This window comes from Chiroxiphia lanceolata, chromosome 27 (genome assembly GCF_009829145.1).
Source record: "Chiroxiphia lanceolata isolate bChiLan1 chromosome 27, bChiLan1.pri, whole genome shotgun sequence".
NCBI classification, from domain to species: domain Eukaryota; kingdom Metazoa; phylum Chordata; class Aves; order Passeriformes; family Pipridae; genus Chiroxiphia; species Chiroxiphia lanceolata.
The window spans coordinates 2538555-2563900 of NC_045663.1; the positions used below are offsets into that span (position 1 = coordinate 2538555).

Consider the following 25346-nt stretch of genomic DNA (forward strand, 5'->3'; position numbering starts at 1 on the left):
CGGGCCGCCCCCGCCGCCCGCCCGGAGCTGCCCGGAGCTGCCGCGGCCTGGGCTGGGCCTGCCCGCGCCCGGTGCCCCCCGGTGCCCCCCGGGACCGCCCGGTGCCGCCATGCCACACAGCTTCAAACCCGGAGACCTCGTCTTCGCCAAGATGAAGGGCTACCCGCACTGGCCGGCCCGGGTGAGAGACCTGCGGGGCCGCGCCGCCCCCCCCCTCCACCACCCCCTACCCGGGGGAGGGAACGGGGGGTCCCGGACCGGGATGGGGGTGGGAGCGGGAGGGGGGAACGGGGGTGGGATGGGGGCACGCACCGGCTGCTGTGCCCGCACGGGAGGCTCCTGTCGGGATGGAGGTGCCATAACGGTGCGTGGACCGGGATGGGGGTCCCGGACCGGGATGGGGACGCGGGACCGGGATGAGGGGACATATACCGGCCCCTATCCCGGGGCAGGGGACCCACAGCGGGATGGAGATGCCATAACGGGACCCAGACCGGGATGGGGGTTCGGTACCGGGATGGAGGTGCCATAACGGGACCCCTGCAGGGATGGGGTGCCCTGTGCCGGGGTGAGGGTTCCGTACCGGGGATGGGGGGTCGGTACCGGGATGCAGATGCAATAACGGTGCCTTTACCGGGGTAGAAGGGTCTGTACCGGGTTGGGGTGTCCTATCCTGGGATGGGGGACCCATGTCGGTGTCTCCCCTGGGATGTGGATCCTGTCCCAGCACCCACACTGGGATGGGATGTGCTGCACTGGGATGGGGGCCCGGTACCAGTGCAGGGGCTCCCATTCTGGGATGGGAGTCTCTATTCCAGCACCCACAGTGGGATGGGGGCCTGGAACTGGAATGGGATGTCCTGTACTGGAATGGGGGACCCCATGGCAGCACCTGTACTGGGATGAGGGCCCAGTACTGGTACAGAGATCCCATATGGACATCCCATACCGGGATGGGAGCCCTGCCCTGGGATGAGGGTCCCACAGCAGCACCTGTACTGGACCTGGAGTTTGATCCTGGGAGGGGATCAAGCAGGTGCTGTGTTGGTACCTGTACTGGGATGAAGAATCCCAAACTGGGATGGGGGTCTGGGACTGGAACTGGGGTCCTGTGCTGGTACCTGTGCTGGGAAGGGATCCCGGCACCAAGCTGGGGGTCCCATCCTGGCAACTGCCCCGAGGGAGATGAGGGGGGTCCCGCACTGGGGTCTGTCCCTGGATGAGGGACCCCTGGGGCCATGGCCTGGGGTCCCTCCCTCCAGCTGGGGTGCCCCCGACCCTGGGGTCGCCCCTCACAGCCACCCCCAGCATCCCAGCAGAGTCCTGCCCTTCACCCTCCATCCTCATCCCCCATTCCCATTCCCGGCTCCCGACCTGGACACCATCTGCTCTCTGTCCTCACCGTGGGGGACAGAACTGGGTCTGTCCCCTGTTGGGGACAGCAGGGGGGACACGCTGGGTGTGACACGGGTGGGGGGCTGCCGTGAGTGCTCGGGGGGTGCTGGTGCTGTTCGTGGGGGTTCTCTGGGTGGGGACAGCTGGTCCCGCTGCGGGGTGACAGCGTTGTTGTGCCGCGGTGCTGCCCGGAGGAGCGGGAGCTGCTTTGGGATGCGCTCGGAGGGGGACTGCTGGGTGTCCCAGGCGAGGCGGGTTCATCCTCTGAACGTGTCCCGTGGGAAGGGACCGGCAGGTGGAACCCGTGCGGGATCGGGGAAGCTCCGGGCGCCGGAGCCGACACCGCGTTGGCCGCGCCGTGCCGGGAGATGCGGGATGCCGGGAGACGCGGGATGCCGGGAGATGCGGGATGCCGGGATACCGCCTCCTCCTCCTCCCAGGAGAGCCCTCGCGCCGCTGCAGCCCCTCTGCTTTAGCTCGCTTGCTTTTTTTGGGGAAGGGTCCCCCCCACCCCGAAGACCTCCCCAACACCCCGGGGCTCCCCCCGCCCGCCCGGAGCACAGAAGACGGGGGTGACCCCGCTCATCCCGGGGCTATTCCTGCAGCCGGGAAGGACCCTCGGGCCGCTCAGCAATCGCCCCCCACGCCCTGCAATCGCCCCCCACGCCCTGCCGGGGCTCCCCTCGGTCCCTCGGGGCGATGGATCCCTGGGGAGTAGCACGTGGAGAGACGACCCCGCGCCGAGCTCTGCCCGGACCCCTCCGGTTACTCTTGTAGAGATCCCGCCGGGATCCCTCAGGGACTCTGATCCATGACCGGGGCTCTCTTGCCACCAACAGGGACCCTGATCCAGCCCCCGATCCACGGCCAGGGACCCCGATCCCCAGCCAGGGGCTTCCTTGCCGCGGGTGCCGGAGGCCGACGCCGCTTTGCCGGGGCTTGAGGACGTTGTCGCCGCTCTGTGTCACCGCTCTGTGTCACCGCTCTGTGTCACCGCCCCTGTCTGACCAACCCCCTGCTTTGGGTTTCCTTTCAGATCGATGACATCGCGGACGGCGCCGTGAAACCCCCCCCGAACAAGTACCCCATCTTCTTCTTCGGCACCCACGAGACGTAAGCGCCGCCCCTGTGCCCTGTAAGGCCCTGCGCCCCGCGCCCCGGCCTCACCTCTGCTTTGTGTGTCCTCTCTCCTTCAGAGCCTTCTTGGGCCCTAAAGATCTGTTCCCTTACGAAAAGTACAAAGACAAATATGGCAAACCCAACAAGAGGAAAGGCTTCAACGAGGGGCTGTGGGAAATCCAGAACAACCCTCACGCCAGTTACAGTGCCCCTGCGGTGAGTGCGGGCCGGGCGGGGGGGCTACCAGGACCCTCCATCCCTCCAGCTCGCTCTCTGCTCCTCTCTCTGCTTCTCCTTGCTGCTGATGCGCTTCCAGCTTGGCTTTCTCGGGGTGGAATTAGCTCCCCTTCGCTTCCCTGCCCTCTTCCCTGCTCTTGGACTCCGCTCTCCTCCTCTGGAAGGTGCTTTTGCTTTGTGGTGCTCGCCCGAAATCGCGGAGGTTTTGTTGTCAGAGCAAGAACTTGAGGCTTGCTCGTCCTGGACTGTTGGACAGTCCCCTTTTCCATCCTTTTCCGAGGTTCTGAGCCCTCCACCAGGATTCAGAGAGATGGTTCTTTGTCAGCTGCTCGTGGGGGCATCTTGTGACCACAATTGTGGCGCGATGTATCGTAGAGCGATTGTCTGGCGTTGTAGGGAGTCGGGCTGGAGAGGCAGAGGAAGGTTTTTGAGGTGAGCAACAAGGTCCAGGTCTGGAGATCAAGGAATGAGCCCCCTTGGCTCCGGTGAGGAGCCAGGATGTGGTTGGAGGGGCTCTGGGAGATGGTTGCACCCTGAGCTCTGGATGTGGGGTGAGGTGAGATTGTGGCGGTGCTTGAAAACTTGGAGCTTGGTGGTGGTGAAGGAAGCACCTGCCCTGGCCAGGAATCCACCAGGAACTGCCATCAGGGATAGGGACCTTCTGTGACTGAGGGGTCACCAGCACCAACCGTGTCCTGCAGGCAGAAGGAGCAGGAGGAGACTGAAATAGAGGTTTTCCTTGGGTTTGAGGCCTAAATGAAGCGAGGAACAGTCAAGGGCAAGGAGAGGCTTTCCCAGCAGCTGGAAGGATCCAGGCTTTAGGAACACCAGTTCCCCGGAAGATGGAAGTTGGGGTTTGATGTCCCTGCGTGAGGAACCTGCTGATGGGCTGGAGAAACGAGGAGACCTTCAGGGAGCAGGACACGGGAGATGCCAACTGGGAAGAGCGTGGTGGCCACCTGGACTCCTTGTGCAGCCCTTTCCCGTGGGAAGAGGACGGGAAGAGGCCAGATCCAGGTGGAGGAAGGGGAACAACCGCTCCCTGACACCGAAGGAGAGACCAAACCCAGGCACCCCCCGCTTGTCTGGCGCCGTCAGGGCCGGGGAGGGCTGGGGGCTGCTCCAGGGGGGCTCCCAGCTCCGGGCTGCTCCAGGGATTTTGGATGAGGGGAAGAGGGGAACGAGGCAGCAGCCGAGCTGGGGAAGCCAGGAGCGTGTGGCTGGTGCTCTCAGGGTGGTGTGTGAGGGGCTGTGGGATCAGAAGGGGGTCGCAGCAGTGTTCCCGTGGGCGGGGGGGTTGTGTTTGCCAGAGGGATCCGTGCTGGGAGGGGAGGCTGCTCTGCACGCACAGCTCTGCCATCCTTCACTCCCCACCCTTTGTGCCCCCCTCCCCTCCTCTCCTCTCCTCTCCTGCCCCCCCAAAACGCCCCCCAGGCCCCTCTAACTCTGCTCTGCTCCCGCTGTCCGTAGCCCGCCAGCTCCTCCGACAGCGACGTCCCCGACAACGATCCCATGGCGGGAAGCGACGCCGGGGAGGACGAGGAGGACTCTGCCATGGCCACCCTGCCCACGGAGAAGGTGGAGAGCGACGAGGACTCGGATCGGGGCAGCGACCACAGCGGGCTCAAGAGGAAACCCTTGGCCATGAAGGTGGGTGTGGGCTGGGGACGGGAGAGGGGCCCGACCAGGGACACCCTGGGGCTTCCCTCAAACCCACCAGGGTGGAAAGGGGTGAAGAAACCAATTCCCTCTGGCTTCCCTCTGGATTTCTGGTGGGAAACGGGGTCCAGCCTGTTTCTGGGGGGTCTCAGGATGCCATTGGGATGGTGGGATGACCACTGGTGGGGGTTGCAGCCCGGAGGAGAATCCAGAGGTGTGCACGTGGCTGTTCTTGCAGGGACGCTTGGGAAGAGTTGGAAGAAACCCTTTCTTGGGAAACATTTGGCTTTCCATGGTGGGTGGGGAGGGAATGGGCTTCTCTCATCTCATCCTCTCTCCCATCCCAGATGCCGCCAGTGACAAAACGGCCTCGGAAATCCTCCAGTGACCTGGACCAGGGCAGCCCCTCCGGGACGGAAGAGGAGAACTCGGAGACGTCTTCTGAGTCGGAAAAGAACAGTGACCAGGTGCTGAGGGGGGTGTGGGATACACTGGGGGGGAGAGGGCTGGAGGGAGAGCACCCCCCTGGGCTTGGGGGAGCCTGGCTGGCTCTGCCAACATTGTGAGGCTGTTCCTGTTTTCCCACAGGATTTCACTCCCGAGAAGAAACCGGTGGCCAGGGCCCCGCGGAGGATCCCGGCAGGGGGGAGGAAGAAGAAGGTAAAGGACCCCCAGCCTGGGGGAGGCTGGAGAGGATTTGGGGTCTGTGCTGTGGGAAGGGGGACCAGGGGGTGGTGGGACCGTGCCAGGGGTTGGAGCACCCGGAGGGACCTCACTGACCCCTCAGTGAGCTGCTGGGATTGGGGGCCTGCTGGGATTTGGGGTGCAGATGGGATTAGGGCACTGCTAGGATTAGAGCACTGGTAGGATTGGGGTGCTGCTGGGATTAGGGCAGTGCTGGGATTGGGGTGCTATTGGGATTAGACCAGTGCTGGGATTGGGGTGTTTATGAGATTCAGGACACTGCTGGGGTTTGGGTATTGCTGGTTTTGGGGCACTACTGGGGCTCAGGGTGTTCTGGGTCTGGGGCACTGTTGGGGCTCAGGGTGTTCGGATTTTGGAGCACTGCAGGGACTCAGGGTGTTCTGGGTTTGGGGCACTATTGGGGCTCAGGATGTTCTGGGTCTGGGGTACTGCTGGGGCTCAGGGTGTTCTGGTTTTGGGGCACTGTTGGGGCTCAGGGTGTTCTGGTTTTGGGGCACTGTTGGGGCTCAGGGTGTTCTGGGTTTGGGGCACTGCTGGGGCTCAGGGTGTTCTGGGTCTGGGGTGCTGCCACCCTAGTGCCACCCTCCATCCCAGCCCCTCTCTCTGCCTGCAGAAAGTGGAGTCTGGCTCTGACTCTGACTCCAAAGTGGACTCAGACCTGGAGGTGGGAAATGCCACCGTGGACATGACCAAGTCTGACTCCAACTCCGACTCGGACTCGGACGTGTCGGTGAAAAAGGCTCCACGGGGCCGCAAGCCAGGTGAGCCAGGGGGCTGTCCTGCCATCTCCAACTCCTTGGGATGGGAACATGGGATGTCAGGGGCTCCCAAGGCTCTGGGATCAACTCCTGTTGTGGGCACATCCCACATCCCTGAGCCCCTCTGCCCCCCAGTTTGGGGCTGTTTTAACAGACCCCCAGGGCTCCTGCTGAAGAGTGTGGGATATCAGAGGCTCCCAGGGCTCTGGGATCTCCTCATTTGTGGGCACACCCCATATCCCTGAACCCCTCTGCCCCCCAGTTTGGGGCTGTTTTAACAGACCCCCAGGGCTCCTGCTGATCCTGTCCCCGTTGTGTTGCAGCCGAGAAACCCCCCCCCAAGCCCCGGGGCAGGAAACCGAAGCCCGAGCGTGTCCCCACCAGCTCCAGCAGCGACAGGTGAGGTCGGATGGGCCACCAGGACACCGGGACACCCTCGGGGCTGGGCTGGAGGGTCACCCCCTCCCTGCCACCGTGTGCCCTGTGCCCGGCAGTGACAGCGACAGCGACGTGGATCGCATCAGCGAGTGGAAGAGGAGGGACGAGGAGCGGCGGCGGGAGCTGGAGGAGAAGAGGAAGAGGGAGCAGGAGGAGGAGATCCGTCGGCTCCGGGAGCAGGAGAAGGAAGAGAAGGAGAGGAGGAAGGAGAAGGTGGAGAAGGGCGAGGAGGGGCACTCGGACTCGGACAGCAGTGCCGAGGATGAGGTGGCCAAAAAGGGCCGGAGGGGCCGGGCCAAGGCCCCGTCCTCCTCGGACTCGGAGCTGGAGCCGGAGAAGGAGGTGAGTGTGGAGCCAGCAGGGACCTGCTCTCCTCACCCTGGGTTACCCTGGGGTTGCCCACACTGTCTTGGGGAGGGCTGGGTGTCCACAGGCACATCCCTGCCCTGCCATGGCAGCTCTTCCCATGGCCCAGGACGCCCCATCCAGCTGTGGCCTCACATCTGGCACGGGCTGCCCAGAGAAGCTGTGGCTGCCCCTTTCCTGGAAGTGTCCAAAGCCAGGTTGGAGCCACCTGGGCTAGTGGAAGGTGTCCCTGGCAGGGAGTGGAACAGGATGGGCTTTAAGGTCCCTTCCAACCCAAACCATTCCACGGTCTACAAGGTGCTCTTCCTCCCACCGCAGTTGTGGGATTTGCTCCCCCCCAGAGCCTGTGGGAGCACCAGCCAGGCTTGACTGGAGCACAGGGAAGGGTTGCACAGGGCTCTTGGCAACCAGTGGCCCTTTACCTGGCCAGTCCCTCCCTGTGGAGGGGACTGGGGAGCTGGGAAAGCAGCACGGAGATCTGGAGGTGACACTGTGCCCCAGCTGTGGGGTGACCACATGCCATGGGGGTGACTCTGGGCTGTGGCCATGGCCGTGGGGTGACCATGTGTCTGTGGGGTGGCCATGTGGCCATGAGGGTGACCGTGTGCCATGGGGGTGACCCTGGACTGTGTCCATGGCCATGGGTGACCATGTGTCTGTGGGGTGATCATGTGGCCATGGGTGACCATGTAGCCGTGTCCATGGCTGTAGAGCGACTATGTGCCGTGGCTGTGGGGTGGCCATGTGACCATGGGATGAAAATGTGGCTGTGGCCATATACCGTGGCTGTGACCATATGCCATGGCTGTGGGATGACTGTGTGGCCGTGGGGTGACCATGTGCCCATGGGGTGACACTGCTGTGGCCATGGGTGACCATGTGGCCGTGTCCCTGGCTGTAGGGTGACCATGTGCCATGGGGTGACCATGTGCTGTGGCCATGGGGTGACCATTGTCTGTGGGGTGACCATGTGCCATGGCTGTGGGGTGACTGTGGTGGATGGGTGACCATGTGGCCATGAATGACCATGTACCGTGGCTGTGGGATGACCATGTGCCATGGGGTGACACTGTGCCATGTCTGCGGGGTGTCCATGTCCATGGGGCAACCACGTGCCGTGGGGTGACACTGTGCTGTGGCCATGGGGTGACCATGTCCATGAGGTGACACTGTGCCATGTCCATGGGGTGACCATGTGCCGTGGGGTGTCCATGCCCACGGGGTGAGGCTGTGCCATGTCCATGGGGTGTCCATGCCCACGGGGTGAGGCTGTGCCATGTCCATGGGGTGACCATGTGCCATGTCCATGGGGTGTCCATGCCCACGGGGTGAGGCTGTGCCATGTCCATGGTGTGTCCATGTCCCTGGGGTGTCCATGCCCACGGGGTGTCCATGACCACGGGGTGAGGCTGTGCCATGTCCATGGGGTGAGGCCGTGCTGTGTCCATGGGGTGTCCATGTCCCTGGGGTGTCCATGCCCATGGTGTGTCCATGCCTACGGGGTGTCCATGCCCATGGGGTGAGGCCGTACCATGTCCATAGGGTGTCCATGTCCCTGGGGTGTCCATGCCCACGGGGTGAGGCCGTGCAACGTCCCTGGGATGTCAATGTCCATGGGGTGTCCATGCCCAGGGGGTGAGGCTGTGCCATGTCTATGGTATGGCCATGCCCATGGGGTGTCCATGCCCACAGGGTGTCCATGCCCAGGGAGTGTCCATGCCCACAGGGTGAGGCCATGCCATGTCCATGGGATGTCCATGTCCCTGGTGTGTCCATGTCCGTGTTGTGTCCATGTCCGTGTGGTGTCCATGCCCATGGGGTGTCCATGCTCACAGGGTGTCCATGCCCAGGGGGTGTCCATGCCCACAGGGTGAGGCCGTGCCGTGTCCATGGGATGTCCATGTCCCTGGGGTGTCCATGCCCCTGGGGTGTCCATGCCCCTGGGGTGTCCATGCCCATGGTGTGTCCATGTCCATGGTGTGTCCATGTCCCTGGGGTGTCCATGTCCCTGGGGTGTCCATGCCCATGGTGTGTCCATGTCCATGATGTGTCCATGTCCCTGGGGTGTCCATGTCCCTGGGGTGTCCATGCCCACGGGGTGAGGCCGTGCCATGGCCGTGCCATCCCCGCCGCAGCGGGCAGGGCCGTGCCGCTCTCCCTGCATTGTTCTCTCCTCCAAGGTAAAGAAGCCGGCGAAGAAACAGCCCTCGGAGTTGTCAAGGAAACCAAATCAGAAGGAGAAGAGGGGCCGAGCAGAGGAGAAGCCACGGAGCAAGTCAGCATCTCCTGCTCCCCCCTCCCTCCCTTCCCTCCATCCCCCTGGGAACGGGGTGTCCCTGGGCTGGGGCTGGGGCTCCCTGGGGCTGCAGCACCCACAGAGGGGCTGGGTTTGTCCCTCCCCTCCTTCTCCCGAGCCCAGGGGGTGCAGGAGGTGTTGGGGGTTACCAGGATGACATTCCCTGGTGTTCCCTTTCCCTGGCTGCATTCCCGGGAAGCTGGGGCACGGGGGAGCTGGGACCTGGGGGTGAGCGTGGCTGGGGGGCAGTGGGGCACTTGGGGTGCTCCAGGCAGTGCCACGAGCCTTGGTAGCCTGGTGGCAAGCGGGGGGTTCACCACAACCTTCTTCCCTTTCCCTCCACAGACCCTTGAAAGTGGAACGAGGCCGGAAGAAATCCGACCCCATCCCTGAAAGGAGGATGGAGAAGAAAAAGGGTGAGAGAGCCACTGCTTCCCACCAGGGAGGGGAGGAGAGGGAGGGAAGGGATCCAGGGGTGGTTCCAGGGATGGATGTGTCCCACAGGGAACAGTGAGGTTGTTCCAGGGCCTTTCCCAGGATGGCATCAGGGAACATTCACAGTGCAGAGACACTGAGCCCCCCTCCCCGTGTTGGCCCACCCCAATCCATCCTCTCTGAAGAGCTCCCTGGGGCTCTGCTGACCTTGGAGGTGCAGGAGGACACCAGACCCTGACTGGGGGGGGAGATCCCAGGTGGATCCCAGGCTCTGGGCAGTGCCAGGGCCTCCCCTGGTGTCCTAATCCCTCGACCTGTCTCTCTGTCCCTGCTCCAGAGCCCACGGTGGAGGAGAAGCTGCAGAAGCTTCACAGTGAGGTCAAGTTTGCCCTGAAGGTGGATAACCCGGTGAGTGCTGGGCTGCAGTGCCAGGGCTGCTCCTCCTCCCTTCTGGGTGTGCTGGGAGCTCCCCGGGCACCCTCGGGGACACCCCTGAGCCCGGTGCCACCCGGTGCCACCCCCACAGGACATCAAGCGGTGTCTGAACGCGCTGGAGGAGCTGGGGACGCTCCAGGTCACCTCCCACATCCTCCAGAAGCACACGGACGTGGTGGCCACGCTGAAGAAGGTAGAGCAAGAGGGCTCAGTCCCTCCCTGGAGCCGGTGTGGGACACCCCCCCCTCCCCTCCCAGGCTCTAAGGGGGTCCCTCCTCCCGCTCCCCGGGGCAGATCCGTCGCTACAAAGCCAACAAGGACGTGATGGAGAAAGCTGCCGAGGTCTACACCCGCTTGAAGTCGCGTGTGCTGGGACCAAAGCTGGAGGCCCTCCAGAAAGCCAACAAAGCCGGGCCTGAGAAGGACAAGGGGGAGGCGGAGAAGGGCCCGGAGAAGCTGCCGGGAGCGGAGGCGCGGAACGAGAAGGGGGAGGAGGAGGAGGAGGAGGAGACAAACAACGCTGGTAACGCTCCCTGAACGCCCCTGGGCGGGATCCCAGGGTCCTTCCCGGGGCGTGTCCCACCCCACTGGGCAGCAGGGACACGGGGAGGTGGCTCTTGGCCCGGGTGGTGGAGGGATCAGCCCCTCCAGGCCCTGCTTTGCCCGAGTGCCAGGGGTGGGAAAGGGCTGGGCGTGGAGTGCTGGCACAGCGAGGGCAGAGGGCAAACCTCGGGCCCCACGCCTGGGCTCTGGGGGCCTCCAGGCTGGGTTTTGGCCCAGGATGGTTCCTCCCAGCCAGCCTGAGCTCTGCTCCAACAGGGGAATGTAGAGATGTCCTTGGACACCAGCTCAGGCCTTTGCACAGGCAGCTGGTGACTGGGATCTTCCACCCTCGGAGCCAGGACGGCCCAGGGGTGCTGCAAGAGCATTCCTGGAGGAGCTGCCAGGGAAAATCCACCCTGGGCTGGGGGGTGGAGGTTTTGAGGCCCTTCTTGCTGCATCTCTTGGGCTCAGCCAGGCCCGGGGTCCCCTCGGGCTCAGTTGGGTGTCCCTGGACAACCTGTGGCTGTGGATCCTTGGCCCACTTGGGTTGGGATGGACGAGAGGCTCCAAGTGCCTGAGCCTCTCTCTGTTTTCCCTGTCAGACCTGCCAGGTCCTGTGAACGGCGAGTCCCTGTCCCAAAAATCAGAGGGCACAGAGGAGAAGGACAAAAGCCAAGGGGTGGGAGCTGCAGAGCCGGAGGCACCCGAGGAGCCCCACAACAAGTGAGTGTGAGGGGCTGGGGCTGCCTGTGACCCACTGGGCTCTTCCCAGGGTGATCCAGGGGGAGCTGGGGGCCGTGTCAGGGTTTTCCCAGCCTGGGAAAGAACTGGGATGTGGGATTGTCTCCCCCAGCAGCGTGCAGGACTATCCCAAGGCCGAGCGAGCCGGGCCGGAGCAGGAGCCGGAGGCTGCGGAGGACACGGAGGAGAGCTGAGGGAACAGCTCCCACCTGGAGCAGGAGGAGGAGAAAGAGGAGGAGGAGGAGGAGGAGGAGAGGCTGGGAAGGGAGACCAGCCTGTGCCTCATCCCCTGCTGGAGTCACTTCCCTAAGTCACACGTAGCCGATGTCCTTGGTCTTGTCCCGTGTCCCTGCGGAGGCACCGCCCGTGGGGGGGCTGTGCTGGTGTCTGTATTTGTCCCCCCCTCTCCCTTTTTATTATTTTGATTTTATTTTGTTGGGTTGGTTTTTTTTTCTTTTTTTTTTGGTTGTTTTATTTTTGGTTTTTGGTTTGTTTTTTTTTTTTTTTTTTTTGCCCTCCTACCTAATTTCTCGTGATTTCGACCGACATGAAATGAATATAAAGGGTTTTCTAATGAAAAACACCAGGAGCCCCCCGGAGTCTCTTTGTGGTTGGGATGAGGGGAGGGAAGGGTTGGGGCTGGAAAACACCCCAGTGGGTCCCAAAGTTCCCTCTAGACCAGGACCAGGCTGCCATGGATGTCCCTGGCTGGGCTGGGCAGCCAAAGTTGGCACCTTTGCTGAGCTCTTCCTCAGCTCCAGGGGCTGCTCCAAGCCCCTTTTCCCACCATCATCCTCCTCCTCTCTCCAGCCAGAGGGAGCTGCTGGAGCTGGATCCTTCTGCCCCAGGGGCAGCAGGAGGGCTGGGCACCAACTTTTGGGGTAAAAACAGAATAAAACCGGTGTCTTCTCTCCTAAGTGCCTCAGGAAGGGACTCAGGGCATCCTCCTGCCCCGTGCTGGGCACCAGCTCTGGCTCCAGAGCTTTTTTTTTTCCACGTCCAACAAAGACATTCCCGGCTCCTCTTTGTGCCCAGACCCCGAGGGAGGATCCCCAGCCCCCCTTTAGAGGCTGCTGGTGCTGTAACTCTGCCCTGGGGGGGGACACTTGAGGCTTGGCTTTTTCCAAGGGCTGATTTCACAAAACCCAAATAAAACCCCGGAAAAAAAAATCCCTCCCCGTGTGCCCCTTGCCCAACTGCCTGGAAGGGGGAGGTTTTTCCAGAGGGTCAGGCCCATCCTTAGGATGGGAAAGATGTGGGGGCAACCCAGACCCCAAGAGTGGGGTCAGAGGGGTTTGGGGGTGGATGTGGGGGGGGGACACACCACCTCCAGCTCGAATCCCTTTGGCTGCAGCCAGTGGAATAACAAACACCCAGACACGACCTGAGCCGTGTTGGTGCCACCAAGGACGTGGTTTCAGCTGTGCCAGGTTGAATTTGGGGCACCCCCTGGGTCTGGGGGGGTGGAGGTGGCCTCGGTGCCATCCCCACTGCCAAGTGCTGAGCGGGATCATTGCTGGGGCATGGGGGGCTGCTGGCAGGAGGGGTGGGCAGCTGGGGCACGTGGGGTGAAGGGACACACACTGGGGGGGCCCTGGGTGACTCGGCCCCCACACTCAGCCCCCACACTCAGCCCCAGCACCCACTTGCTGCCCGTGCCCAGGACATTGGCACTGGGGGGTGGGTGACACCCCAGGCTGTGAGATGGGGGGCACAGGGGGTGCCTGTTGCCCCCAGTGGGATGAGCAGGTCCTGCCCTGCACCCCCTCACTGCCAGACCCCCCCTCCCCAGGATGGGTCTGACTCAGCCCCTCCAGGCCCCCCCAGCCCCTGATCCCACTGCCAGCCCCTCTCCTCCCACCCCTACTCCCACTGGCACAGAGGACAAGTGGGGGGGGGGGTCCCTGCCTGTGGAATGGGGGTCCCCAGGTCGTGAGGGGTGGGGGTTGTTCCTCCAGAGCCCCGATACCAACCCAACCCCCCCTCCCAACCCACCCAAAGAAACCACAGCCCGGTGCAAAACTAACCAGTTTATTGCTTCTTGTGCTGGTCTCACCCTACAAGAAAGGCACTGGGGGCACAGGGGACCCCTCCAGGGGGGCTGGAGGGGACCCCCAACAGGCACTTACTTGGGGGGTCCAAGGCATGTTCCTGCAGGGGACAAGGGACAGAGCAGGGGACAAGGGGCAGAGCTGTGCAAGGGGGGGGCAGGTACAAGGTTAAGGGGGCAAGGTGGGCTTGGGGTTGGGGGGTTAGTAGCTGCTCCTGCTGAGGCTTTTGGGGTGTGTGGGGAGGGCACAGGCAGCCCAGAGGACGCTACTTTATCTCCACGGGGCGCTCGTTGGAGGGGGCGAAGGGTCCCACCAGCCACGTCAGGGGGGGGTTGGAGGCCACCTTCTCCACCAGCTCGTCCATCAGCTGCCGGGCCCGGCTGGCGTGGGCACGGGCACGGGCCAGCACAGCCCCCGACAGGTCCTGCAGGGACCCGGCCGAGGCCAGGGCCGCCCGCAGCTCCTCCACGTTGTGCCGGACCTGCCCCGCCGTGTCCTGGATGCTGCCGGGCAGCCCCTGCAGGCCGAGCACCAGGGGCTGGCAGGAGCTCTGCAGCTGCTGGGCCAGCCCCTGCAGCATGGCCAGAGTGCCCGACTCCACCGCCTGCGGGGGGAAAACGGGCCGGTGAGGGCTGGTGAGGGCTGGGGAGGGCTGGGGGATGTGCCCCGGGTCACCCCTGCGGGGACACCCCCTGCCCTCCGCCTACCTCTGGTGTTGCCGGTGCCGCTGGTGCCGCCGGTGCCGCCGGGTCCTTGGCGGCAGCGCCCGGCTGCTTCATCCTCCACTCCAGCCACATCTGCTGCAGCTTCTCCTGCCCTCCCTGCAGCCGCTGGTCCACGCCCTGCTTCAGGTGCTCCACCTGGGAGAGAGGAGAGCCCACGGTGGGTGGGTGGGGGACGCGCTGGGGTGACACGTTGGGGGGCGCGGGGATGGGTCCTACCAGGTCGAGGGCACGCTGGAGCTGTGCCAGCAGGTCCTGGCTGCTGTGGCGGGCGCTCTGCAGCTTGCCCAGCGAGTGCTGGAGGGCTCTGTGCTGCACCTTGCTGGACAGGGAGCCCAGGCGCACGAAGTAGCTCTGCTGCTGCTTCTGCTGCTCCGGCTCGAAGCCCTCCACGGCCGTGGCCAGCTTGGCTGAGGGACAGGAGCTGCTGAGGAGGCCCCACCACCACCACCACCACCACCACCACCTCCCTGCAGAGCCTCCATCCCCCTGCCCGGGCTCTGCCCACCCCTCCTCCCTAATGTCTTGTGATTTCGACCGACATGAAATGAATATAAAGGGTTTTCTAATGAAAAACACCAGGAGCCCCCCTGAGTGTCTTTGTGGTTGGGATGAGGGGAGGGAAGGGTTGGGGCTGGAAAACACCCCAGTGGGTCCCAAAATTCCCTCTGGACCAGGAGCAGGCTGCCATGGATGTCCCTGGCTGGGCTGGGCAGCCAAAGTTGGCACCTTTGCTGAGCTCCTCCTCAGCTCCAGGGGCTGCTCCAAGCCCCTTTTCCCACCATCATCCCACGACACGTCTCCGGGGGGGTCGGGATCAGCCACTCACCCAGCTCCTCGTTGGTCATGGGCAGGTAATGGTCCACCAGCTCCTCCGACTTCTCCAGCACGGAGCCCACCCCGCTGGCCACCATCTGGCCCACGGAGGAGCCCATGACGGTGCTGACCCCGCTGCTGACCGCTGACCTGGTCAGCTCCACGCCGCCCTGCACGGCCCCGCGGGTCATGTCCACCACGCCGGTCACCCGGTTGGTCACGGCGTCCCTGGCACCGGCCACGGTGCTGCTCAGCACGTCCCGGGCCCCCGTCACCGTGGAGGTCACCAGGAGCTTGGTGTCCGAGATGAGCTGGGAGGGGACACCCACAGCCCCCCGTCAGGCGCTGCTGGGGGGTCCCTCTGTGTGTTTGCCCACCCCACCCGCCCCTGGTACCTTCTCAGGGGGCTGCTGCAGGATGGGCAGCTTCTCCTCCAGCTTGTCCAGCCCTTTGCAGGCCAATTCGTTGGCGCTGGAAACTGGGGATGTGAAAAGAGGTGGGTTAAACACCCCCCTGCCCTGAGCAGCAGCTCTGCTGGGGATGGGTTTTGGGTTTTCCCTCCCGTCTTCTTGTCCAGCTTCTCCAGCCCTTCGTTCCTCGGTGATATAAACGGGATGTGAGATCAGAGGATTCCTCTCCTGCTGCCTTGCAAGAGGTGTTTTTGAGTACCCCAGAATTCACAGGGTGCTGCTCCCCCCTCCCAGCTTCTCCTCCAGCTTCTGCAGCCCTTTGCAGGCAGATTTGGGAGCAGTGGGAGCCAGAGGCATGAAAACAGATTATTCCTCTCCTACCGCCTTGCAGGAGCTCTGCCAGGACCAGGTTTTGGGTACCCCGAGGGCTGCTGCTCCCTCCAGCTCCTGCTCCAGCTTCTCCAGCCCTTTGCAGGTGTAATTTTTGGTGAAAGGAACCAGAAACGAAAAAACACTTTTCCCACTCCTGCTGCCTTGCAGGAGGCTCTGCTGGAGCCAATTCCTGGGGTACCCCAAAATCCAGGGGGTGTTGCCCCCACCCCAGCTTCTCCTCCAACTTCTCCAGCCCTCTATTCCTTGGCAATAAAAACTAGAGGTGTGAAAGCAGATCATTCCTCTCCTGCTGCCTTGCAGGAGCTCTTTTAGGGACAGGTTTTGGGTACCCCAGAATTCACGGGGTGCTGCTCCCCCAGCCCAACTTCTCCCCCAGCTCCCCCAGCCCTTTGCAGGGGTGGTGGAAACCAGAGAAAAGAAAACAGCATTTCCCTCTCCTGCTGCCTTGCAGGAGGCTCTGCTGTGTCCAGTCTGGGGACATTCCAAAACTCAGAGGGTGCTGCCCCCGCCTCATCTCCTCCAGCCCTTTATTTCTTGGTGATTTAAACCAGAGACATGACAGCAGATCATTCCTCTCTTGCCTTGCAAGAGCTCTGTGAGAGTCAGTTTTTGGGCCCCTCAAAAACTCACGGGGTGCTCTCCCTTCCCCAGCTTCTCCTCCAGGTCTGTTTGTGGGTGATGGAAACCAGAGATAAGAAAACAGCTTTTCCCTCTCCTGCTGCCTTGCAGGAGCTCTGTGAGAGCCAGTTTTGGGGGACCCCCAGCCCCTGTGGGGTGATCTCCAGCCCTTTCTCCCTTGGCCATACAACCCTGACACACAAACTCAGATCACCTCTCTGTTGCTGCCTCACAGGAGCTCTGCTACAGCCAGTTTTGAGGGGCCCCCAACCCTATAGGGTGATCTCCACCCCTTTCTCCCTTGGCCATATAACCCTGACACACAAACCCACATCACCCCTCTGCTGCTGCCTCACAGGAGCTCTGTGAGAGCCAGTTTTGGGGGGCCCCCTGGCCCCTGTGGGGTGATCTCCACCCCTTTCTCCCTTGGTCATATAAATCTGACACACAAACCCGGATCATCCTTCTGTTGCTGCCTCGCAGGAGCTCTGCTACAGCCAGTTTTCCATCACCCCAAAACTCAGGGGGTGCCGCTCCAGCCCTTTCCCCCTCGGCCACACAAAGCTGACACACAAACCCGGATCATCCCCCTGCTGCCGCCCCACCGGAGCTCTGCCAGGGCGAGTTTTGGGGCCCTCCCCGTCCCCGTGGGGTGCTGTCCCTCTGCCCCCCACTCACTCTGTGGCTCCAGCCGGGTGAGGAGGGGCTGGGCCCCGCTCACGGCCGCCGCCGTCAGCGTCTTCACCCCCTTCTCGGCGGCATCACAGACAGAGCGGACGTAGGGGTGGCTCTCCTTGGTGGAGCTGTAGGCGCTGGACACCATGTCGTAGGCAGAGCTCACCAGGGGCAGGTTGGCCACGCGCGTCCCGATGCTCTGGGGGGCGTGGGTGGAGTCAGGGTGGGGGTGATGTACCCCCAAATTTCACAGGGAACCCCCAATTCTCACAGAGGACGGGGTGTACTCTGTGTCCCCACACCCCAGGGATGGTTTTGGGGTGTTCCCAGGGCTCTCGCAGCCTCGTGAAGGAACAAAGCAGAGTCCCGTCCCCAAACAGGACAGGACGTGTTTTGGGATGAACCTCCCCCACTCTAGGCCGCCCCCCCTTCTTTCCACCACGTACCTGCTGCTCCTCCGCCTTGGGCTGCGCCGTCGCGGGCTCGGGGGTGGCCATGGTGGGGCTGGGGGGGGACGGGACAGGACCGTGAGTGGGGTCAGACCCCCCCCAACACTCCCCTCGAACCCCCCGGATGGGGGGACCCAAAGTTTCCCACTCCATGGGCCGGGGCTGCTCCCACGCGGTTGGGAAAACCCGGGACAGGGGGGTCCCGGGGACCGGCACCGGGATCGCGATCTGGACCGGGACCAGGATCGGGATCGCAATCGAAAGCGGAACAGGGACTGCGATCGAAAGTGGGATCCCAGTCGGGATCGCAATCGGGATCGGAACCGGGATGTGGATCGGGCTCACCGCTGGTGGCTCCGCTGGGTTCGGCTCCGCTCGGCTCGCCTGTGGCTCCGGGCTCGCCCCGCTCCTCCCCAGCGCCCTTTATACCCCCGGAGCCCGGCCCCGAGCGCATGTGACCGGAGCCGCCCAGCGGGGCCGGCCCGGGGCGCACCGGGAGCACCGACCGGCGGGGCCGCGACCGCGGAGAACCGGGGCTGGGATCCCCCCGGGACCGGGACTGGGATCCCCCCGGCACCGGGATTGGGCTCCCCCGGGGCCGGGATTGGGATCCCCCCGGGACCGGGATTGGGATCCCCCTGGGACCGGGGCTGGGATCCCCCGGGACCGGGGCTGGGATTCTCCCGGGATCGGGATCAGGAACCCCCCCGGGACCCGGCTGCAGCCCCCCGAGAACCGTCTGCACCGAGTCCCCCTCCCAGCACCGGGACTGGGCTGCACTGACCCCCCAGTACCAGATCCCCCGGGAATGGGCTGCACTGAGTCCCCTGGTACCGGATCCTCGGGAATGGGCTGCACTGACCCCCCGGTACCGGATACTCGGGAATGGGCTGCACTGACCCCCCCGGTAGCGGATCCCCCAGGAATGGGCTGCACTGACCCCCCCGTACAGGATCCTTGGGAATGGGCTGCACTGACCCCCCTGGTACCGGATCCTCGGGAATGGGCAACAGTGACCCCCGCCCCTCCGGTACAGGATCCCCGGGAATGGGTTGCACTGACCCCCCCCGGTACAGGATCCTTGGGAATGGGCTGCACTGACCCCCCGGTACCAGATTCTCGGGAATGGGCTGCACTGCCCCCCCCCCGGTACCGGATCCCCCGGGAATGGGCTGCACTGACCCCCCAAGTACAGGATCCTTGGGAATGGGCTGCACTGACCCCCCCCGGTACCGGATCCCCCGGGAATGGGCTGCACTGACCCCCCAGTACCAGATCCCCCGGGAATGAGCTGCACTGATGCCCCCTCAGGACCGGGACTCCCCCAGCCTGGTCTACATCGACCCCCATTCCCCAGGATCAGGCTGCACTGACACCCCCACCCAGACCCAGATCCTCTCCCCCAGGATCCCCCACACCGGCCTTCCCCACACTGAGCCCCCAGGACAAACCATGCCCTGACCCCCCCCCGGGTCCCTTCCCCTCGTAGGGATCCCCCAGAATGGGGGTCCCACTGCTCCCCCCACCTGGCCAGTGCAGATGGTCCGACTGGTCCCGGTGGGTCCCGGTGGCAGGAGCGGGGACAGTCACGGAGTGCCCGGTGTCACCTGCTGGGTGCTGTGACCACGCTGTGCCTGTGATGTCGGGGACACCCCGGGGCTGTGATGACAACGGGGACAAAGTTCAGTGCCACACGGCCGCGGGGCACAGTCCAGGTGGCACCCTGTGGCACCCTGTGGCACCCTGAGTCCCAGCACCTCACTGGCACCCACCCTGCTCTCCAGGCCCTCCGTTGGGATCCTCCCTGGGGGTGCCCCCGCTCTGCCACCCGTGCCGAGCCCCCCCTTGGGTGGGCCCAAGGCACCACAACAAGCTCTGAGTCATTTTTTAAGGCCAAAAAAGTTGTTTTCTTCCTCTTTCAACCGGTTCGAAGCCGTTAAAAGACACGAAATCCCAACGCTCCCAGGGCTTGGGGACGGGCACAGGCCACGTCCTCCACGTGCCACCGTCCCCAAACGAGTCCCTGGCAGCGACATCGGGGTCCCACGCTGGGTCACCGGGTCCATCCCATCAGGGTCAGGGTTCCCAGGTGTGGTCGCTCCCCCAGCCCCGCGGTGCCCGTGGCACTGAGGTGCCCGTGGCTCAGTGCCGGCTGCACACCCGCGGGGCAGCGGGCGCCTGGCGCGTCCCCCCGACGGTGACACAGCCCTCCCACTTGGCCATGTCCACCGGGGCGTCCTCGGGGTACTCCACCAGCGCCGGGGCGAAGGGTCCCACGAGCCAGGGCAGGGGCGTGTGCTGCCCCACGTGCTCCAGCAGCTCCTCGACGCCCAGCTGTGCCCGCGCCACCCCGTCCCGGCTCTGCGCCAGCACCAGCTCAGACAGGTCGTGGAAGGAGCGGGCGCGGGCCAGGGCGGCCTGGACGCCCTCCACGCCGTGCCGGACGTGCCCCGCCGTCTCCTGGACGCTGCTGGGGAAGGCCCGGGCACCCGAGGCCAGGCGGGCACAGGCGCCGTGGAGCTGCTGCAGGAGCCCCCGGAGCATGGCCAGGGCCCGAGCCTCCACCTGCGGGGCACCGGCGGGCACGGGGGGCTCCAGAGGGGCTCCAGAGCTTGGTGTCCTCCATGGGTACGGCCCCCCACCCCATACCGTGGTGCCCTGGCCCCCCGCCCCATACCGTGGTGCCCTGGCCCCCCACCCCATACCGTGGTGCCCTGGCCCCCCACCCCATCCTGTGGTGTCCTGGCCCCCTCAACCCATGCCATGGTGTCCTCCACGGGTACAGCTCCCCACCCCATCCCATCCCTTGGTGTTCTCCACAGGCATGGTCCCCATCCCATCCCTTGGTGTCCTCCACGGCCACGGCCCCTACCCCATATCCTGATGTCCTCCCCAGTCATGGCCCCACACCTGACTGTCTCCCAAGACCAGGGCACACCTTGGTGTCCTTCACGGGCCTGGTTCCTCACCCCATCCCATACTTTGGTGTCCTCCACAGGCATCGCCCCCCCACCCCATAACACACTGTCTTCCACAGCCCCCCACCCCATCCCTTGGTCTCCTCCACGGGCATGGTCCCCCTCCTGGATCTTCATGTCCTCCACAGCCATGGCCCCTCACTCCACACCTCACTTCCAAGGCCACAGTACACCACCCCACCCCATCCTCAGTGTCTTCCATGGGTACCCCTGTCCTGTACCTTGATCTCCTCCATGGGCATGGCTCCCCACCCCGATATTTTGGTGTCCTCCATGGCCACAACCCCCCACCCCATACTGTGGTGTCCTCCATGGCCACAGCCTCCCACACCATACCATGGTGTTCTACATGGCCACAGCCCCCCACCCCATACCATGGTGTCCTCCATGGGCACAGTCTCCTGTCCCATACCGTGACATCCTCCATGGTCACAGCCTCCCACCCCATACTGTGGTGTCCTACGTGGCCACAGCCCCCCCCTACGTGGCCACAGTCCCCTGTCCCACACCTCGGTGTCTTCCACGGTCACAGCCCCCCCTCCCCATCCTCAGGTGTCCCCCGAGGTGCCCTCCATGCCATACCTCACTCTCCTCCATGGGCACACCCTCCTGCCGGCTCCACTCCAGCCACAGCCGGTGGAGTCTCTCCCGGGTGCTGCTCCGGGGCCCGTCGGAGCCGCGCTGCCCCTCCTCGATCTGGGGGAGGTTCAGCCGGGTGGGAGCACACCCAGGGGGTGCCAGGGCTGGCCCGGGGCTGCCCTGGGGCTCCCCGTGTGCCACGTCCTTACCAGCTGGATGAGGTGGTGGAGCTGTGCCAGCAGGTGCTGGGCGCTGTGCCGTGCCCGCCGCAGCTCGCCCAGCGAGCGCCGCAGGGCCCGGTGCCGCAGCTCGGCCGACAGGGAGCCCACGCGGACAAAGCAGCTCTGCCACCGCCTCTGCCTCCCTGGCTGGGACACTGCCGGGCCCGGGGCCACCTCTGGGCCCGCTGTGGCCACCTCCGTGCCCAGGGCCACCTCAGTGCCTGCTGTGCCCACCTCCGTGCCCCGGGCCACCTGTGCGCCTGCTGTGGGACCAGGGGTGAGGACGGCGTGGATGGACCATCCTGTGCCAGGCACTGGATCCCCACCCCATGCTGGGCACTGGATCACCCCACACCAGGCACTGGATCACCCCATGCTGGGCACTGGATCACCCCACACCAGGCACTGGATCACCCCATACTGGGCATTGGATCACCCTGCACTAGGCACTGGATCACCAGGCACTGGATCCACCCCACACCAAGCACTGGATCCACCCCATTCTGAGCACTGGATCACCAGGCACTGGATCCCCCCATACCAGGCACTGGATCCACCCCACACCAGGTCACCCTGCACCAGGCACTGGATCACCCCACGCTGGGCACTGGATCACCAGGCACTGGATCACCCCACGCTGGGCACTGGATCACCAGGCACTGGATGACCCCACACCAGGCACTGGATGACCCCACACCAGGCACTGGGATGATCCCCTCGAGCTCCAGGGGCACAGGGGTGCCCACCCACGGGATGCTTGGCCACTTGGCCACCAGGCCACGTGGAGGTGTCACCACAAAGCCCGGTGGCCCCGGTGTCACCTCTGTGCCACAGGGCCAGCTCTGCCCCCCTGTGCCAAGCTATAAATACCCAGCTGGGCAGCACAGGACTATATTTGCCTCGGGTTTCCAGGTGAGAGTTCACCAGTGCCCTGGATGGGGACTGTCCCCTGCACAGTGTCACAGTGACCACACTGCCCTGGCACCACCACGGGGGGCTGAGCACGGTCGAGGGGCACCACGGGGCAGGGATCCCAGGAGGGGTTTGCACCCCCAAATCGGTGAGACGGTGCCTGTGATGGCACAGTGGGCACTCACCCAGCTCCTCCTCCGTCCTGGGAAGGTACCTGCCCACCAGCTGCTCCGGTCTCCCCAGCACTGTGCCCACCCCCGTGACCAGCAGCCGCCCCACGCGGGTGCCCGTCACGGTGCTGAGCGTCCTGGCCACCAGCTCCCTGGTCCCGGCCACCACCTGCCAGGGCACAGCACAGTGCACCCTCAATCCTTCAGTGGCTCCAGCACTGGACCCCCCTGGACCCCCCCAGGGGGACGTTACCCTCTCAGGGGGCTGCTGCAGGATGGGCAGCTTCTCCTCCAGCTTGTCCAGCCCTTTGCAGGCCAATTCGTTGGCGCTGGAAACTGAGGACGTGAAAAGAGGTGGGTTAAACACCCCCCTGCCCTGAGCAGCAGCTCTGCTGGGGACGGGTTTTGGGGCAGCCCAAAACTCGTGGGGATGTTTTCCCTCCCGTCTTCTTGTCCAGCTTCTCCAGCCCTTTGTTCCTCGGTGATATAAACGGGATGTGAGATCAGAGGATTCCTCTCCTGCTGCCTTGCAAGAGGTGTTTTTTGGGTACCCCAGAATTCACAGGGTGCTGCTCCCCCCTCCCAGCTTCTCCTCCAGCTTCTGCAGCCCTTTGCAGGCAAATTTGGGAGCAGTGGGAGCCAGAGGCATGAAACCAGATTATTCCTCTCCTGCTGCCTTGCAGGAGCTCTGTGAGAGCCAGCTCCTAGGGTACCCCAAAATTCAGGGGGTGTTTCCCCTCCATCTTTTCCTCCAGCTTCTCCACCCCTTTATTCCTTGGCCATATAAACCTGATACACAAACCCAGATCATCCCTCTGCTGCTGCCTCACAAGAGCTCTGTGAGAGTGAGTTTTGGGCTCCCCCAACCCCTGTAGGGTGATCTCCACCCCTTTATTCCTTGACCATATAAATCTGACACACAAACCTAGATCATCCCTCTCCTGCTGTCTCACAAGAGCTCTGCATGGGCTGGTTTTCCATCACCCTTTTCACTCATGGGGTGCTGCCTCCCCCCAAAGCTTCTCCAGCCCTTTCTCCCTTGGCCATACAACCCTGACACACAAAACCAGATCATCCCTCTGTTGCTGCCTCGCAGGAGCTTTGCGAGAGCCAGTTTCAGGGGATCCCCAACCCCGTGGGGTGATCTCCAGCCCTTTATTCCTTGGCCACATAAACCTGACACACAAACCCACATCACCCCTCCCCTGCTGCCTCACAGGAGCTCTGCTACAGCCAGTTTTCCATCACCCCAAAACTCAGGGGGTGCTGCATATCCCTTTGACTTCTCCAGTCCTTTATTCCTTGGCCATATAACCCTGACACACAAACCTGGATCATCCCTCTGCTGCCACCTCATCAGAGCTCTGCCAGAGCGAGTTCTGGGGGCCCCCAACCCCTGTGGGGTGATCTCCACCCCTTTCTCCCTTGGCCATATAAATCTGACACACAAACCCAGATCATCCTTCTGTTGCTGCCTCGCAGGAGCTCTGCTACAGCCAGTTTTCCATCACCCCAAAACTCAGGGGGTGCCGCTCCAGCCCTTTCCCCCTCGGCCACACAAAGCTGACACACAAACCCGGATCATCCCCCTGCTGCCGCCCCACCGGAGCTCTGCCAGGGCGAGTTTTGGGGCGCTCCCCGCCCCCGTGGGGTGCTGTCCCTCTGCCCCCCACTCACTCTGTGGCTCCAGCCGGGTGAGGAGGGGCTGGGCCCCGCTCACGGCCGCCGCCGTCAGCGTCTTCACCCCCTTCTCGGCGGCCTCGCAGACGGAGCGGACGCAGGGGTGTCTCCCCTTGGTGCTCTCGTACGCCGCGGCCACGGCCCCGCAGGCACAGCTCACCAGGGCCAGGTTGGCCACGCGGGTCACCACGCTCTGGGGGGGCGGGCTGGCACTGAGGGGGGGTCCCCAGAGGCACCCGCAGCCCCCTCAAAGCCTCCCGTGCCCCCCCGACCTTCACCTCCGGCCCGTCCTGCGCCGGCACCGCGCCGTTTTCGGCCGACATGGCACCGCGGCTGTGGGGAGAGATGTTGGGGTGTCGTGGGTGGGTGAGCACAGTTGGGGGCTGAGACCCCCCCAGGACCACCCCCCACAGCTCCTGTTAGCTGAGAGCTGAGACACAGCAGCTCATGACATGAGTGGGAGCTGCTGGCGGCCTCTGAGCAGCTTGTGGAGTGTCACGGGAGGGGGGGGGGGGGCTGGACGGAGTTTGGGGGTGAGGTTGGCCTCCTGCCCTGCTGGGATGCCCTGGGGTTGGGTCCCCTCAACCCCTCTCGAGTCCCCCCGTCCCCACCCGGGTCCGCCCCGCCGCCCCTTTTGGGGCCGGGGAGGGCGTTCGGGTGATTCAGCGGAAGCCGGGGGGGGTTTGTCTGTCGGGGAGGGTTTGTCTGTCTGTCTGTCGCAATCCCGCGCTGGGGACGTGCCGCCCGTCACCGTCCCCTCGGCCGGGGCAGCCCCGGGATCCCTGCGGGGAGCGGAGCAGCCCCCCCGCCCCCCGGCAGCCCCTCTGCCCTTTGGGGTGTCCTCCCCCCGGCCCGGCTCCGTGCACCCCGGGGGCCGAGTTCTGGGGGGTCTCTGCGGGGTGTAGGTCCCCGGGGGTGTCCCCTTGAGTTTCCAGGGGTGTCCCCTCGGGTCCCTGGGGGCCATTGGGGTCCCTGAGGTGCTCCGGGGGACCGAGGGACTCCCGACCTCCCCCGGGACACCCGGACTCCCCCGGGACACCCGGACTCCCCCGGGACACCCGGACTCCCTCCGGGACTTCCCAGACCCCTCCCGGAGCCCCCCCGGGACCCCCCCGACCCCGTTCGTCCCCCTCTAACTCCCGCCAAGCCCCGGGCTCGGTACTCACGGGGGGTGGGGGTTGGGTTCTGTCGCGACCCCCGGTCGCGATCGCGACCCCCGGGCCCCGCCCAGCGCGAGGCACGGTTGGCCAATCAGCGGAGGGGCGGGCCCGCGTATCTACCAATGAGGAGGGAGGGGCGGGGCGAGGGGCGGGGCCGGGGCTCTGTCCCGACACGTGGGCGCGGGTCGCGATCGTGCCCGGGGGGCTCCGGGTACACCGGTGGGGACCCCCCGGCCCGGGGGGCGGACAAGGCCCGACCAGAGCCCCTGGGGGACAGGGGCCACCTCGCCACGTGTCCCCACGCTGAGGGACCCAGTGGTTGGTGTGCCCACCCTTTCCGGGTGTCCCTCCCTTTCCAGGTGTCCCCATCCCCAGGTGTCCCCTT

The 25346-nt window shown here is 64.6% G+C and overlaps 3 protein-coding genes across 11 annotated transcripts; 1 reads left to right on the top strand and 2 right to left on the bottom strand.

Moving 5' to 3' along the window:
* The first annotated feature begins 25 nt into the window (after positions 1-25).
* On the top strand, positions 26-11702 carry HDGFL2 (HDGF like 2). Of its 4 annotated transcripts, none has more exons than XM_032712344.1 (16): positions 26-181; positions 2432-2508; positions 2592-2730; positions 4222-4401; positions 4758-4877; positions 4999-5070; positions 5729-5876; positions 6197-6272; positions 6368-6653; positions 8858-8952; positions 9319-9389; positions 9746-9816; positions 9935-10036; positions 10138-10366; positions 10989-11109; positions 11240-11702. In XM_032712344.1, the coding sequence occupies exons 1-16, from the start codon at positions 110-112 to the stop codon at positions 11319-11321; spliced, it is 1941 nt and encodes a 646-aa protein (XP_032568235.1). In that variant the 5' UTR covers positions 26-109; the 3' UTR covers positions 11322-11702. The 4 variants fall into 4 exon arrangements, with proteins under 4 accessions (XP_032568235.1, XP_032568236.1, XP_032568238.1 ...); XM_032712345.1 differs by having other exon boundaries at positions 46-181; positions 11243-11702; XM_032712347.1 differs by lacking the exons at positions 2432-2508; positions 2592-2730 and having other exon boundaries at positions 46-181; positions 11243-11702.
* A 1438-nt stretch (positions 11703-13140) lies between these two features.
* Positions 13141-18967, bottom strand: LOC116799115 (perilipin-3-like). Of its 3 annotated transcripts, none has more exons than XM_032711962.1 (8): positions 18788-18967; positions 17259-17316; positions 16816-17011; positions 15112-15194; positions 14730-15027; positions 14120-14310; positions 13904-14038; positions 13141-13782 (listed from the first exon to the last, which is right to left on the bottom strand). In XM_032711962.1, the coding sequence occupies exons 2-8, from the start codon at positions 17307-17309 to the stop codon at positions 13444-13446; spliced, it is 1293 nt and encodes a 430-aa protein (XP_032567853.1). In that variant the 5' UTR covers positions 17310-17316; positions 18788-18967; the 3' UTR covers positions 13141-13443. The 3 variants fall into 3 exon arrangements, with proteins under 3 accessions (XP_032567853.1, XP_032567851.1, XP_032567852.1); XM_032711960.1 differs by having other exon boundaries at positions 13886-14038; XM_032711961.1 differs by lacking the exon at positions 18788-18967 and adding an exon at positions 17607-17692 and having other exon boundaries at positions 13886-14038.
* Positions 18968-19144: 177 nt separating this feature from the next.
* On the bottom strand, positions 19145-25030 carry LOC116799116 (perilipin-3-like). 4 transcript variants are annotated; one of them, XM_032711965.1, is made up of 9 exons: positions 24968-25030; positions 24413-24488; positions 24080-24134; positions 23799-23994; positions 22375-22457; positions 22134-22290; positions 21028-21308; positions 20822-20935; positions 19145-19826 (listed from the first exon to the last, which is right to left on the bottom strand). In XM_032711965.1, exons 3-9 carry the CDS (start codon positions 24122-24124, stop codon positions 19404-19406), a joined length of 1299 nt encoding a protein of 432 aa, XP_032567856.1. In that variant the 5' UTR covers positions 24125-24134; positions 24413-24488; positions 24968-25030; the 3' UTR covers positions 19145-19403. The 4 variants fall into 4 exon arrangements, with proteins under 4 accessions (XP_032567856.1, XP_032567855.1, XP_032567854.1 ...); XM_032711964.1 differs by lacking the exon at positions 24413-24488 and having other exon boundaries at positions 24968-25008; XM_032711963.1 differs by lacking the exon at positions 24413-24488 and having other exon boundaries at positions 24074-24134; positions 24968-24995.
* Between the last annotated feature and the right edge of the window lie 316 nt (positions 25031-25346).

What these genes read in the sequence shown, in the direction of transcription:
- LOC116799116 (XM_032711963.1), bottom strand. Translation starts at nt 24,124, where the DNA reads ATGTCGGCCGAAAACGGCGCGGTGCCGGCGCAGGACGGGCCGGAGGTG. An exon ending in TGCAGCAGCCCCCTGAGAGG is followed by an intron (nt 22,291 to 22,374) that starts GTAACGTCCCCC and finishes GTGCCCTGGCAG; the next exon opens with GTGGTGGCCGGGACCAGGGA. An exon ending in TCCACCACCTCATCCAGCTG is followed by an intron (nt 20,936 to 21,027) that starts GTAAGGACGTGG and finishes AACCTCCCCCAG; the next exon opens with ATCGAGGAGGGGCAGCGCGG.
- HDGFL2 (XM_032712344.1), top strand. Translation starts at nt 110, where the DNA reads ATGCCACACAGCTTCAAACCCGGAGACCTCGTCTTCGCCAAGATGAAG. An exon ending in TTCTTCGGCACCCACGAGAC is followed by an intron (nt 2,509 to 2,591) that starts GTAAGCGCCGCC and finishes TCTCTCCTTCAG; the next exon opens with AGCCTTCTTGGGCCCTAAAG. An exon ending in TGGTGGCCACGCTGAAGAAG is followed by an intron (nt 10,037 to 10,137) that starts GTAGAGCAAGAG and finishes TCCCCGGGGCAG; the next exon opens with ATCCGTCGCTACAAAGCCAA.
- LOC116799115 (XM_032711960.1), bottom strand. Translation starts at nt 17,309, where the DNA reads ATGGCCACCCCCGAGCCCGCGACGGCGCAGCCCAAGGCGGAGGAGCAG. An exon ending in TGCAGCAGCCCCCTGAGAAG is followed by an intron (nt 15,028 to 15,111) that starts GTACCAGGGGCG and finishes GTCCCCTCCCAG; the next exon opens with CTCATCTCGGACACCAAGCT. An exon ending in CGGCACCGGCAACACCAGAG is followed by an intron (nt 13,783 to 13,885) that starts GTAGGCGGAGGG and finishes TTCCCCCCGCAG; the next exon opens with GCGGTGGAGTCGGGCACTCT.